Consider the following 12,562-nt stretch of genomic DNA (forward strand, 5'->3'; position numbering starts at 1 on the left):
ACAAACACACACTTTTAGAAATCATGCCTATTTCAGCAGCATCCAAAACTGCCAGGAGGGAACTTGGCCACAAAGACCACAGGAGGTTGGAGCATTGGCAGATAACCAGTGGAGACAATGAACGGGCCCTGAAGCCCACGAAGGGACCGGAAGTAGGGCTTTTGGTCCACAGTGGTGCTCAGACATGACAGGTTCAAGAGTGAGTGGCTCTCCGGTTCATGTCACATGCTCCCTTCTGTCCCGTGGTATCTTGAGAGAGAAGCATGTAAGCCCCAGGCTTACCCCCACAGAGGAGTGCAGGGAAGGGCTGTGGGCAGGCCAGAGCTTTCTATTAGTTTCTGGCAGGCAGTGAGGGGGTGGCAGGCATAGGCTGGGCAGTGCCTTGGGTCTCCCTGCAGGGCCTAGCAAGGCCTTTCAGCTCAGAAGGTTCAGAGGCCGGGGGTTGACCAGAACCATGATCATCAGATGGACTGCCAGACCGTGCGCAGGTACCCCTGTGGGTTGATACTCAGGAGATCATTCCCTAGGACAAGCAGGGAACTGTCCCCTGAAGTCTGTGAGAACTTTGAAGCCAGTCAGGAACCGAGGACTGTGCATAGTACCCTACATGGTACTACTTTTCTTCAGGGCCGTTATGGGGGGAATACACCATTAAGTAGATTCTACTCTCTTTTCAGAGGAGGGGTCTTGCCTCCCTGTCTCAGTTCATACAGTCTGAAGGCAACATTCTAAGACATCTCCTAGTGCCTCACATGAAAAGCCCCAGGCCAAGCATCTACCTCAGGGGAAAGCTGGCTAGGGAGACTCAGCTCCACGTAGCAGAGCAAAGCAGGGCAGTAACCTGGCAGCTCCAGAGAGGCCTCTGCAATCCTCGGCACAGAAAAGGCCTGTGACCTGAGAGAGAATCACAATCCAGAAAGTAAGCTGGAGAAGGGACTCCCAGACCTCAGAATAAATGCAGCATGAGTAAGAAATCGTAGCCTAAGAGCCCTGAGATGTGAAGACAGTAAAGATGAAAATGAGTTTAAAATACTGAAGAGGGGGTGCTGGAGAGATGGCTCAGCAGTTAAGAGCACTGACTGCTCTTACAGAGGTCCTGAGTTCAATTCCCAGCACCCACATGGTGGATCACAACCATCTCTAATGAGATCCGGTGCTCTTTTCTGGTATGCAGGCAGAACATTGTATACATAATAAATAAATCTTTAAAAAATACTGAAGAGAGAGCTGGGGGTATAGCATAGCTCAGTGGTAGGGTGCCTGCCTGTAGTATACAAGGCCCTGGGTTCAGTTCCCACCACTGGAAAAAAATTAGATGGCAAGATATCTCAGTGGGTAAAGATGCTTGCCACCAAGCCCGAGGACCTGAGCTGGGTCCTCAGAACCATGTGGTAGAAGAAAGAACTGACTCTGAGATGGGCCCCCTGACTCCCCCCACTTGTGCACAGTGGTGCACACTCCCCCAAATTAAATTGAAAAAAGGTTTTTTTTTTTTTAATTTACTTATTTTATGTGCATTGGAGTTTTTGCCATGGGTGCTGGGTCCCCTGGAACTGGAATCATAGACAGTTGTGAGCTGCCACATGGGTGCTGAGAATTGAACCCGGGTCCTCTGGAAAAGTAGTCAGTGCTCTTAACCACTGAGCTATCTCTCCAGTCCCCTAAAAAAAAAGGTTTTTTTTTTTTTTTTTGTTTTTGTTTTTTTTTTTTTTTTTTTTTTTTTTTTTTTTTTTTTTTTTTTTTTGGTTTTTTTTCGAGACAGGGTTTCTCTGTGTAGCTTTGCGCCTCTCCTGGAACTCACTTGGTAGCCCAGGCTGGCCTCGAACTCACAGAGATCCGCCTGGCTCTGCCTCCCGAGTGCTGGGATTAAAGGCGTGCGCCACCACCGCCCGGCGTTTTTTTTTTTTTTTTTTTTTTTTTTTTTTTTTTGAGACAGGGTTTCTCTGTGTAGCTTTGCGCCTTTCCTGGGACTCACTTGGTAGCCCAGACTGGCCTCGAACTCACAGAGATCCACCTGGCTCTGCCTCCCGAGTGCTGGGATTAAAGGCGTGCGCCACCACCGCCCGGCCCAAAAAAAAGGTTTTTAAAGAAAATATTTACACATTCAAGTCAGTGTCTCCAAGTTGATGTAAAGATGGGTGTTTTGTGTGAGAAAAGAAAAGGCACGGAAATGCTAAATATTTTGTTGTTGATTTAGGGAAAAACAACATCCTCAGGAAAGCATGAGAACGGAATGCTCAATGAACAAGCCCCTTCTGGAAGCTGGAAATGAGGAGATGGAAGTGAAGGGACCCAGACGGTAGGCGGAGGAGAGGTTTGGGGAGGATTTCCGGTGGCCTGGAGAGAGAAGAATTGGTAAGGAGAATGCAAAAGCAGGAAGAACTGGGGAGTCTTCAGGACGGGGGCGGGGCTTCTCTCTGCGGGGACGGACGTGAGCCAAGTGGGCAGACTGGAGGAAGAATAAAAGAGCTGGCATGATGGCCTGGTTAAGTGTCTGACACTAGAGGACAAATGAGAAAGAGGAGGTGACAGCAGTTACGAAGTCACAAGAGCCACCCACTTGTTCTCCCCCTGTGCCTGGTGATACTGCATCTTTCTTTCTTTCTCCCAGTGCTTGGAGGGCTTGGAGCCAGACTCCCTGAGCCACGCCCTCATTCATAGGACTGAGCAGAACACCGGCATTTCAGACACCCAGGTTCAGAGGGCAGACCAGCAGTCACGCTGTGCGCCACAGTCTCCATCCAAACTCAGCAGACTCTCAAAGAGAACAAAACCCACTGCCAGGCAGTAGAGGCAGACAGGCCGGCCTGTGAGCGCTGCTCTGCCCCATGGGAGTGCAGGCACAGAGCCATGAATTGTGGCTACCAAGGCCCCAAACACCCGAAGGACAGCTGCTGCAGGGAGTGATGCTGAGGCTGAAGCAGACCCACACACACACACACACACACACACACACACACACACACACACACACACACACCCTGGCCATCTGAGATGAAGCCATAAAATCAACCACTGAAAACAGAACACCTGCTCCTCAGGAGGAGCCACACCGTCAGCACCAGCGGCCAGCAAAGAGCACCTCAAACTCCTTTCCACCTAAGTGGGGCTGGAGTTGATAATAAAGATGCCTGGCTCCCGGCGCCATCTGGGGAGCAAAGACTCAGATTTTAAAGGCTTAGCATGTGGGCAAGCTAGAACATAAAAAGACGAAAATGAGCTCTCAGAACTTGTACTTGAGGTGGTCTCCATACGACCAAACATCTAAGATGCAATCTTGGGATTACTTCATATGAAGAGCGGATCTAACTGTCTATAGCCCTCAGTGAAAAGGGTATATAAAAGTGTGTACTCAATAGTGCTGTCAGACTCACAGAAACTAATCCAGCGAGGGATTAACAGTGACTGGAGCGTTGTCCATTGTACATACCACTATATATGGGACCAGCAAGCTGGCTCAGTGGGTAGGGAAGCTTGCCACCAAGCCGGACCACCTGAATTTGATCCCATGACCCAGAGGGTGGAAAGAGAGCTAACTCCCACAGACTGTCCTCTGACCTGCACATCAGCACCGTGGCTTGCGTACACTCCTCCCGCCACACACACAAATAAGTTAGTTAATTAAAAAATAATATTACAGTTGATCAACTATTACCATTTTGTCATTCTATGCCCTAACAGGGAATGCAAAAATGACCGGAAATGCATATTCAAATTCAAATGACTAGTGTTTAAGTGGGTAGAGGGATGTTCTACAAATGATTGAAATATGTGTCACATAGGGAGACACAGAGTGGAAAAGGGAGAGCACGTGGATGGTTGTCCATCAAACCAACCCTGTGCCTGACCACGTGACATCACTGTCAGTAAAACCATGACGTGAGGAAAACGAGGACATGACTAGATGAGTAAGAAGGACTGACAAGGAAGCCTGGTTACCAAAAGTGCAAAACTCAGGAGGAGCGAGCGGGTGACTCACCTGGGTTGTGGTCATGTCCGTCTGTTCCTGGAGAGCTGCAGAGGCTGCAGAGAGGGAAGGGGGCAGAAACCGTGAGAAAGACCGTCACCATCAAGCTCCGCAGAGCCTTGTTAGAAACTCATTTGTATGTGCTGACAAATGACCACCTGGGGGTCCGACGTCACCCCGACCCTTCAGATGGGCAGGTAGATGAATGCTCAGGAAGCTTTGTCACTACCTGGAGCTCAGAGAAAGGGTTTTTCATCAGGACAGCCAGCACTGGCTTCCTGCCGGCCTTTCACAATGACCATGGCCTCTTTGGGTCTGACAGCAAGCAAGCATGCAGGGCATGAAGTCAAACTGGGAAAGAGGTGGCAAGGCCAATGGTTAGAGCAGCTAACTCAGGCCTTCAGTCCAGTTGCGTGTTTTGATGTGTGGGGTTTAATCTTACGAACGGAGTGTAGCGGTGTATCCATCCCAGCACTCAGGAGACAGAGGCAGGAGGATGGAGCATTTGAGATTATCCTGAGCTACACAGAAGACCCTGCTTCAAACAAACACTGCAAAACACTAAGATAATCTTATAAAGGAAGGTGGGAACGAGAAAAGTACGGATGTGTGTTTAAGTGCATGTGTATATATGTATGTGCACGTGTGTGCTGGGGTGGACAGCCAATAAAACAGTCCCTCCCTAGCCCAATCTGCAACATGCACTCAGGAGTTACTACGCTGTTTTCTACTTTTGTGTGTTTTGAATATTTCTGTAATAAAAGGTGTGAATCAACTTATAGGTTTTGTTTTGCTTTAAGACAGGATCTCACTATGTAGCCCAGCTGGCCTGGAATACTCAACGTAGACCAGGCTGGTTTCAAACTCAGAGATCCACTTGCCTCTTCTTCCCAAGTCACTGAGATTAAAGATGCTGAACACTGAACCTAGTGTGTGTAAAACAGTTTAACAATGAAGATGTTATGAGTATCTGTTGATTTACTTTTCTACATATAGTTTAACTCCTTAGCCCTGTAACTCAAATCATTTATTTTTAAACAATTTATTTTTTCTTCTTCTTCTTCTTCTTCTTCTTCTTCTTCTTCTTCTTCTTCTTCTTCTTCTTCTTCTTCTTCTTCTTCTTCTTCTTCTTCTTCTTCTTTTCTCTCTCTCTCTCTCTCTCTCTCTCTCTCTCTCTCTCTCTCTCTCTCTCTCTCTCTCTCTCTCTCTCTGTGAACATGTGTGCAAGGGCCCACTGAGACCAGATAATATCCGACTCCCTGGAGCTGGAGTTACAGGTGGCTGTGAGCTGCTCGACGTGGGTTCTGGGAGTCAAACCCAGGTCTTTTTCCAGAGCAACAAGTGTTCTTAACTGCGATGCCACCTCTCAAATCCCAGCTCGAGGGATGTGTAGGAACTACTGACAACAGGGACAGTGTGCTTTAAGTCAGTTCTTTGGTTTCAGTGTCTCCAAGGGAGTTTTGTTTTGTTTCAAGAGACTTGACTTAGCTGAGACATGTGTGCTGCAGGACAGTGGCCTGGGATCAGGGGGTCTCAAGGATTTGGTCACTAGCAAGTCTCTTGCAGGCAGGTGGTAACAGGCTAGTTACGATGCCGGGGACTAATAACATTTGTTCAGTGCTGGAGTCTGGCAGGCCCTGCCTGCTCTAAGCTCTTTTCAGGCGTGGTCTCTCTTAGTCCTTACAATCAAGTATGATGTAGGTACCAGGGTTCCTGTATGAGGAAATGGAGGTGAGGAATGATAGAGCCGTTCTTATGGAGAGCTAAGTTCCAAACCCTGGCAGACTGTCCCTAGAAACCATGTAGTTAAGGATTGCTAATTATGAAGCAGAATGACATGTCCCCTAAAACGGGAGTGGGCGGTGTGGCCCTGAAGTCTAGCTGTGCCTGTGAGTGCGCAAAGAAGGTTGTGGGAGGAGCTTCCAGGAGGAGGATGGCGCACCTGCCTGCACTTCCACCTCCTCCTCCTCTTGTTCCCTCACCCTCCTCCCACGGAGGTCTCTACTCCAAGCAGCCTGCCTCTTGCTCGCCTCCCGTGGCTGGCCCAGCTCACCTCCTTCTCTTGGAAGCCGGCCCACGCTGCTGCCACTGGACAGGTGTCTAGTGAGACGATGTTACCCAGCACAGGGCTCAGCAAGCGCTTCTTGGGCTTCCGCCCTGCAGCTGCACCCCAGAGAGGAGGGGTCTCCCGTGGGGAGAGTCCTGCTTCTGTGTGCTCTTCTTTTTCTTCACACGATCTGTGATCCAGAGAACTTTGAACCTGACTAGAGGGAGTAAATTCAAGGAGCTGGAGCCTTTGGCTGAATCTATCAATTCTCCCTCCCCTCTCTCCCCCCACCCCAATCACTGCTCTCTACAATAGTGGTTCTCAGAGTGAAAGTCCAGACCAGTGTCGACACCATCCGAACCATTCAGAAAGATGAACTTAGAGACCTCTCAGCAGACAGCAGGAGCTCTGTACCCAGCATCTGTTTGGGCCTGAGCGCATGGCTGATTCTGATACAGACTCTGAAAACCTCTGTGAGCCTAACTTAGTAGTCTGCAAACTGCAGTGGGCACAGACAGGTGGCCCAGGCAGAAGGGCTAGTCAACCCAGGACCCCATAGGGAAACTCAGTGCAGGCAGGTCCAGCGGCCCTTGAGGAAGAGTCATGTGTGGAGAGAGAGGAGAGAGAGAGAGAGAGAGACAGAGAGACAGAGAGAGAGAGAGACAGAGAGACAGAGAGACAGAGAGAGAGACAGAGAGAGAGAGACAGAGAGACAGAGAGACAGAGAGACAGAGAGACAGAGACAGAGAGACACAGAGACAGAGAGACACAGAGAGAGAGACAGAGACAGAGAAAGAGAGAGACACAGAGAGAGAACAGCTAGATTGAACCGAGCTTGAGATTTGGAAATAAACGATTCGGGGTTTGCATCCTAGCTCTCTCCCACAGACTATGCCCTTCACCCCATCCCCGAGTCTGTCTTCTCTGGTAGAACAGGGCTGTTGGGCTGTAACAGTGACTTTCAGAGCCAAATGGTGCATAGGGCTTAATGAACAGGGCACGAAGGCCACTTTCAGGTCCTGAGCAAATGCCGCCATCCCTGCTAAAGCCTTTCTCAGGCACTGCCCAGAACACCCTAGAGGCAAGTTCAGGGAAGAACTCCCATGTACAGACTGAGGAAACTGAGTCTCAGATTCCTCTTCTTGCCCGTGGGGACTCTGTAGTAATGCTAGAACTTGAGCTAAGACTCTGAGAGCCGCCTTTTCAGCTACAGAACCCCCACTGCCAACCACGAACAGGTGTCATCCCATGAAGCGGTGGAAGTCACTCGTCAGTTGCTATGGGGCTCGGAACCCCAGCAGGTGGCTCTGACATCCGAATGCCTTCCTCAGCTCACTTTATCCCGACCACCGAGCCCGTGCCCAGTCTCTTCCCCATGAGAAGCCCACCGCCACCAGCGAGAAGCACACTCAGGGTCAGTGTCAGGGTCCCCCCACGACCCGCGCAGGTGTTGGCACGCAAAGCCCCCGAGCCTGGCAACGCAACCCTCCAAATTGGCTCTCACCGGTGGGCGCGCCTGACTTGGGTACCGGGTCTCTGAGCGACGCTTGGACCCTGAGGATCTGAGGGTTTCTTCCGAGCGCAGCAGGACGCGGGAGCGAACAATGAAGATGAACTGCACATGCGCAGCACAGCAGCTAGGGACCCGTTCCCGCGACCCTCTTGGCCTCCATCACATTCCAGACTCCGTTCCCAAGGCACCCGCGCCCCTCCCAAGGAGAAGCAGAGCTCCTGCTTAGTTGGAGAACTGTGTCAAGCCACCTGCAGGCACCACCGCCTCAGATGCAAAGACACTTGGAGAAGAGTCGTGTCCACACCACGTGAGAAAAAAGCAAGGAGGTGAAATGTTTATAGGAAGCAAAACCACGCATTCCTATCAAAGATCAATATGATCCTCAAGTTTTCTTTCCTAATGCACATGACATCTGCACACAAAACTGGCTATCAAAAGCAATAGCCAAGCTATTAATAACCAAGCTGGGCGGCGGTGGCGCACGCCTTTAATCCCAGCGCTCAGGAGGCAAAGCCAGCGGATCTCTGTGAGTTCGAGGCCAGCCTGGTCTACAGAGCGAGATCCAGGACAGGCTCCAAGCTACACAGAGAAACCCTGTCTTGAAAAAGAAAATGCCCCCAAACCATAGACAAAATCAAATACACAATTCAAGGGGTCATATGAGAAAAGGAGCCAGTAAATAATTTCCTTTCCCAGAGATGACTGTGGTTAATATTGGGTGATATGTTAAGATTTTTTAAAAAGCTGGGTGGTAATGGTGCACGCCTTTAATCCCAGCCAGTACTGGGGAGGCAGAGGCAAGTGGACCTCTGTGAGTTTGAGGCCAGCCTGGTTTACAGAGTGAGTTCCATGACAGCCAAGGCTACACAGAGAAACAAACAAACAAACAAACAAAAACACCAAACAACAACAAAAAAGATTAAAAAGAAGGTGTGTGTGTGTGTGTGTGTGTGTGTGTGTGTGTGTGTGTGTTCACACCAAGTGAGAAAAAAGCGTGTGACTGTAGATGTCCATGGAGGCCAGAAGCATCAGATCCCCTGTGGTTGAAGTTACAGGCAGTTGTGAGCCACCCTAATTAGGGAATAGAATTCTGGTCCTCTGCAAGCATTAAAAATACTTTTAACCACTGAACCATCTTTCCAGTCCCTGGGCAATACTGTTATTGAAATAGGACCCTAGGAGTTTAATTTTAGATATTTCATTAAGCATATTAATCACTTTCTAACTGTGTGCAGGTGTGAGTGCAGATACCTTTTAAGTCCAGAGAAGGCACCAGATGCACTGGAGCTGGAGATACAGGTGGATTTGGGTTGCCTGACATGGGTGCTGGGAACTGAGAGAGCAGCCCCTGGTCTAACCTAGAGCCATCCCTTCAGCCCCTGGAAATAACTGAAGTGCAGGTCAGCATACTTTAAGACGATGCACAAATTCATGACCTTTTGTCTCTTCTGAGAGTGACAATGGGCTATAATAGGTGGCATTCACTGTGGCATTCAGCACCTAGATCTATGGTTCCCAGTGCTGGCCAGAACTCTCAGGAAAGTAATTATTGCTCGCTGCTGGGTGCCATTAAACCTGGAGGTTGAGGCTGGGTATGGTGGTGGATGCTTTTAATCCCTATGCTCAGGAGGCAGAGGCAGGAGAATCTCTATGAGCTCAAATCCTGGTCTACACAGAGAGTTAGTTCCAGGACAGTCAAGAGCGACTCTGTCTACACCACCACCAAACAAGCAAGCAAGCAAGCAAACAAACAAAAAACCAACACAAAACCCTGGGACTGCCAGGCCAAACGAAGGAGTATATTCTCCAACGGCAGCTCAGTGAGTGGGGTGGTTCTATTGCCATGGCACTTCACTTTATTGTTTTACTGAACACATCCAAATTTCATCTGAAGAACCAAGTCCCTAAATAGCATTAGGCATTTCTAATTGATAATTTAGAGTACTCTTAATTAGACATGAAAATCGCCCTTGCTTCTGGCAAGGACAGTCTTAAACCCAAAAGTTCATAAAAATTCCTAGTAATATGATAAAGGTGAAATGTCCACATAGGAGGCTGAGTGAGAGAGGAGAAATGAAGAAATCATAAAAAAAATCATCTTAGGAAATTAGGGGGCAGGGGGTGGGGTGGGAGAGAAGCAGTGTGCATGCTGTAGCATGTACCTCATGTGGATGGGACCTGACGTTCTGACCATGAGTCACCAGGCACTCTATAGGAAATAGAAAAAGATTATCTCATTTAATATATGGGCAGGGATCAACAATAGCACCTACCAAATACATGACTCAAAGCTTTCACTCTAGAAAAATGTCAAACCTCATCTAAAAAAAAAAAAGATTGGAAAATATATTTTGTAAGTATATGAAAGAAATGGTTTACTGGCTCCCTTTAATTATCTCTTACACATTTGTAAGAAGATCACAGTCCCATATAAATGATCTATGGCTACAAAAGACTAGTAATAAAAGGGAAATGCAAATGAGGAATAAATATGCGGAAGCTGGCCATAAACTACAGATAAAACCGCAAGTGTTTAAATACTTCTTTGCCTTCACAGTAGGCAAAGATTATAAAGAAATATGATATCCAGGGTGGTTGAAATTTGGAGAAATGCTCATTCTCATAAATATCTTCCTGGAATGTAATTTGTAGGACAATTGGAGGCCTCTCCGTCTCAGGGTTCCAAAGGAGCATGTTCTGTGGACACAGCCGTTCCATCTCCAGGGTTATGACCTAAGGGAGTAAAGTCCAAAGATGCATGGACAGCCACCTTCCTCAGTGTTTGCTGACAGTCATACACCAGGGGGAAATTAAGTTACAGAAACTATGAGAAGCCACAAAGTGGGATATAGGACAATCATTAAACACTGCAATGTAGATTATAACATGCTTCTGTATAATACATGGAAGTAAGTAGAGTTTATAATGTACTTTTAAAATTTATTTTATTATTTGTAATTGTGTGTGAGTATGCGTATATTATTCAAAGTTCTCTAGAGGAATAGAACTGATAGAATGTGTATATACATGTGATATGTATATGGGATTTATTAGAATGGCTTATAGGCTAAGTCCAACAATGTCCAGCTAGTCCAACATGGCTATCTACTAGCAGAAGTTCCAAGACTCTAGTAGCTGCTCCATCCATGAGGCTGGACGTCACAGTTGGTCTTCAAAGCATGCTGGAATCCTAAGGAAGTAGGCTTTCACGCCAGTGAAGGAATAGACAGACTTTCAAACTCAAGCAAGCAGGCAAAGGCAGCAAGTTTCCTTCTTCCGAGTCTCACAAAGGCCTCCAGAAGGTACGGTGTAGCTTAAAGGTCCAGATTAAAAGAGGGCCTTCCCACTGCAAATAATCTAATAAGGAAAAACCCCTCACAGATGTACCCAGACACTTAGGTTTCGGTTAATTCCACATGTAATCTAGTTGACAACCATGAATAGCCATCATAGGGTGTGTGTGTGTGGGGGGGGATATATACAGGTGCCTGCAGAGGCCATATTCCCTGGAGCTGGAGTTACAGGTTTGTGAGTCTTCTGATATGGGTGCTGGGAACTGAACTCAGGCTCTCTACAAGAACAGCATGAGTTCTTAACTACTGAGACATCTCTCCAGCACCTTGCAATGCATTTTAAAGTAAAATACACTTTATTTTTAAATTAATTGTGTATGTGATTGTATTCATCACTTTTTTGTTGCTGTGATAAAACATCATGACCAAGGCAACTTATAGTAGAAAGAATTTATTTGGGCTTTTGATTCCAAAAGGGATAAAGAATCCACCACCATTTAAAAATAAAGAATATAAGTAATGGTTTGCTTTTTAATCATCTACCTCTCCTAAGGGTTTGAAAGTAAATGTAAGTAACAAATATAGGTACAAAATTGAACCAAAAAATTTAAAAATCTCACCCATAACAAAAGAGAAATCTCTGAACAGATTTTGTTTATAGCAGTCTTCAGAAATTCCTGATCTACATTATTTAGCGCTAACCTTCGGTAGGACCCAGGATGGGTGGGCCACCCTCAGGAGTGGGAATTGGCATTCTCTGTGGAAGGCATCACTCTAATGTTACCTCTTTAATTTTCCCAGTGCTATCTTGATGTATTTAGTGTTTGCTGCTAAATTAACTGCACAGTGCATTACATTGCTTGTTTAAGTGTCTTTGTTGTGCATTATGGCACCTAATTTCCACTTCAAAGTAATTGGCCTCCGTGAGTCTTTTTGTTTCAGGCCCCTAAAAGCACTATCACTTAATGACTTTGAATGAGGCTGGTGTAGTGATGAAGTGATTTACAGTTTTAGTAAAAGTGAATGCTAAAATGATTAACCAAGTTACTGAATAACTCAAAATATTCCAAGACACCGGCACAGTGGGTTCCTTGATGGCAGTAGCACTCACGGGCCCAGCTGCTGAATAGGTGCATCTTGGTTTATACTAAAGACAGGCAGTCACGCGTCACAGCACACACTAAGCTCACAATTATCGCTCATTGTTACTTTTATATTATGGTTCTACAGGAGCGTGGGAACTTCCAGGAACTTGGGAAGACTTGTGCTGAGTTGGAATTTGTACCCCAGGACCAGACATGGCCATGCCTTGGTATCATTTCCAGTCTGTACACCTGGAATTCCTGGGCACTAAGTGGCACTGCCCTCCATATTTTCTGTGGTGCCATTCCAATGTGTGGATGCAAACACTTGGAAGTAAAGGAGAATGGGTACTGACCTTGTGATAGTCCTTATCTCTCTGCAAATGACTGACTGTCGATGGTCAAGGGGACTGTGATAGTTAATACTGCCAACTACACAAAACCTAGACCCCCCCCCCCCCCGGGTGATGGGCCTGTAAGGATTTTCCTGACTGGGGTGGGGACCCATCCTGGGTGTGTGTGGTACTGTGTCCTGGACTGAATGAAAAGGAGAGAAGGTGCTGAATGGTGACCCTGCAGTGACCCTTGCTTTCTGCTTCCATACTGTGGGTGTAATTCGGCCAGTTCCCTCACGCTCCTGTACCTGGACTGCACCATGAT

At 47.3% G+C, this 12,562-nt stretch overlaps 1 protein-coding gene across 4 annotated transcripts in view; it reads right to left on the reverse strand.

The window, feature by feature from the left end:
• The window catches only part of LOC128100597 (zinc finger protein 33B-like), a 20,132-nt gene extending 7,571 nt beyond the window's left edge, over positions 1 to 12,561 (reverse strand). For 3 of the 4 annotated variants that reach the window (XM_052722937.1, XM_052722940.1, XM_052722939.1), the window contains exons 1-3: positions 7,519 to 12,561; positions 6,021 to 6,231; positions 3,980 to 4,023 (exon numbers count right to left, since the gene is read on the reverse strand). In XM_052722937.1, the coding sequence (XP_052578897.1) occupies positions 3,980 to 3,994 (15 nt within the window). In that variant the 5' untranslated portion in view covers positions 3,995 to 4,023; positions 6,021 to 6,231; positions 7,519 to 12,561. The remainder of the gene's footprint in view (positions 1 to 3,979; positions 4,024 to 6,020; positions 6,232 to 7,518) is intronic. The other variant, XM_052722938.1, reaches the window with a different exon arrangement.
• Position 12,562: the final 1 nt, after the last annotated feature.

This window comes from Peromyscus californicus, unplaced genomic scaffold, assembly GCF_007827085.1.
Source record: "Peromyscus californicus insignis strain IS unplaced genomic scaffold, ASM782708v3 Scaffold_7__1_contigs__length_154581171, whole genome shotgun sequence".
Lineage (NCBI taxonomy): Eukaryota > Metazoa > Chordata > Mammalia > Rodentia > Cricetidae > Peromyscus > Peromyscus californicus.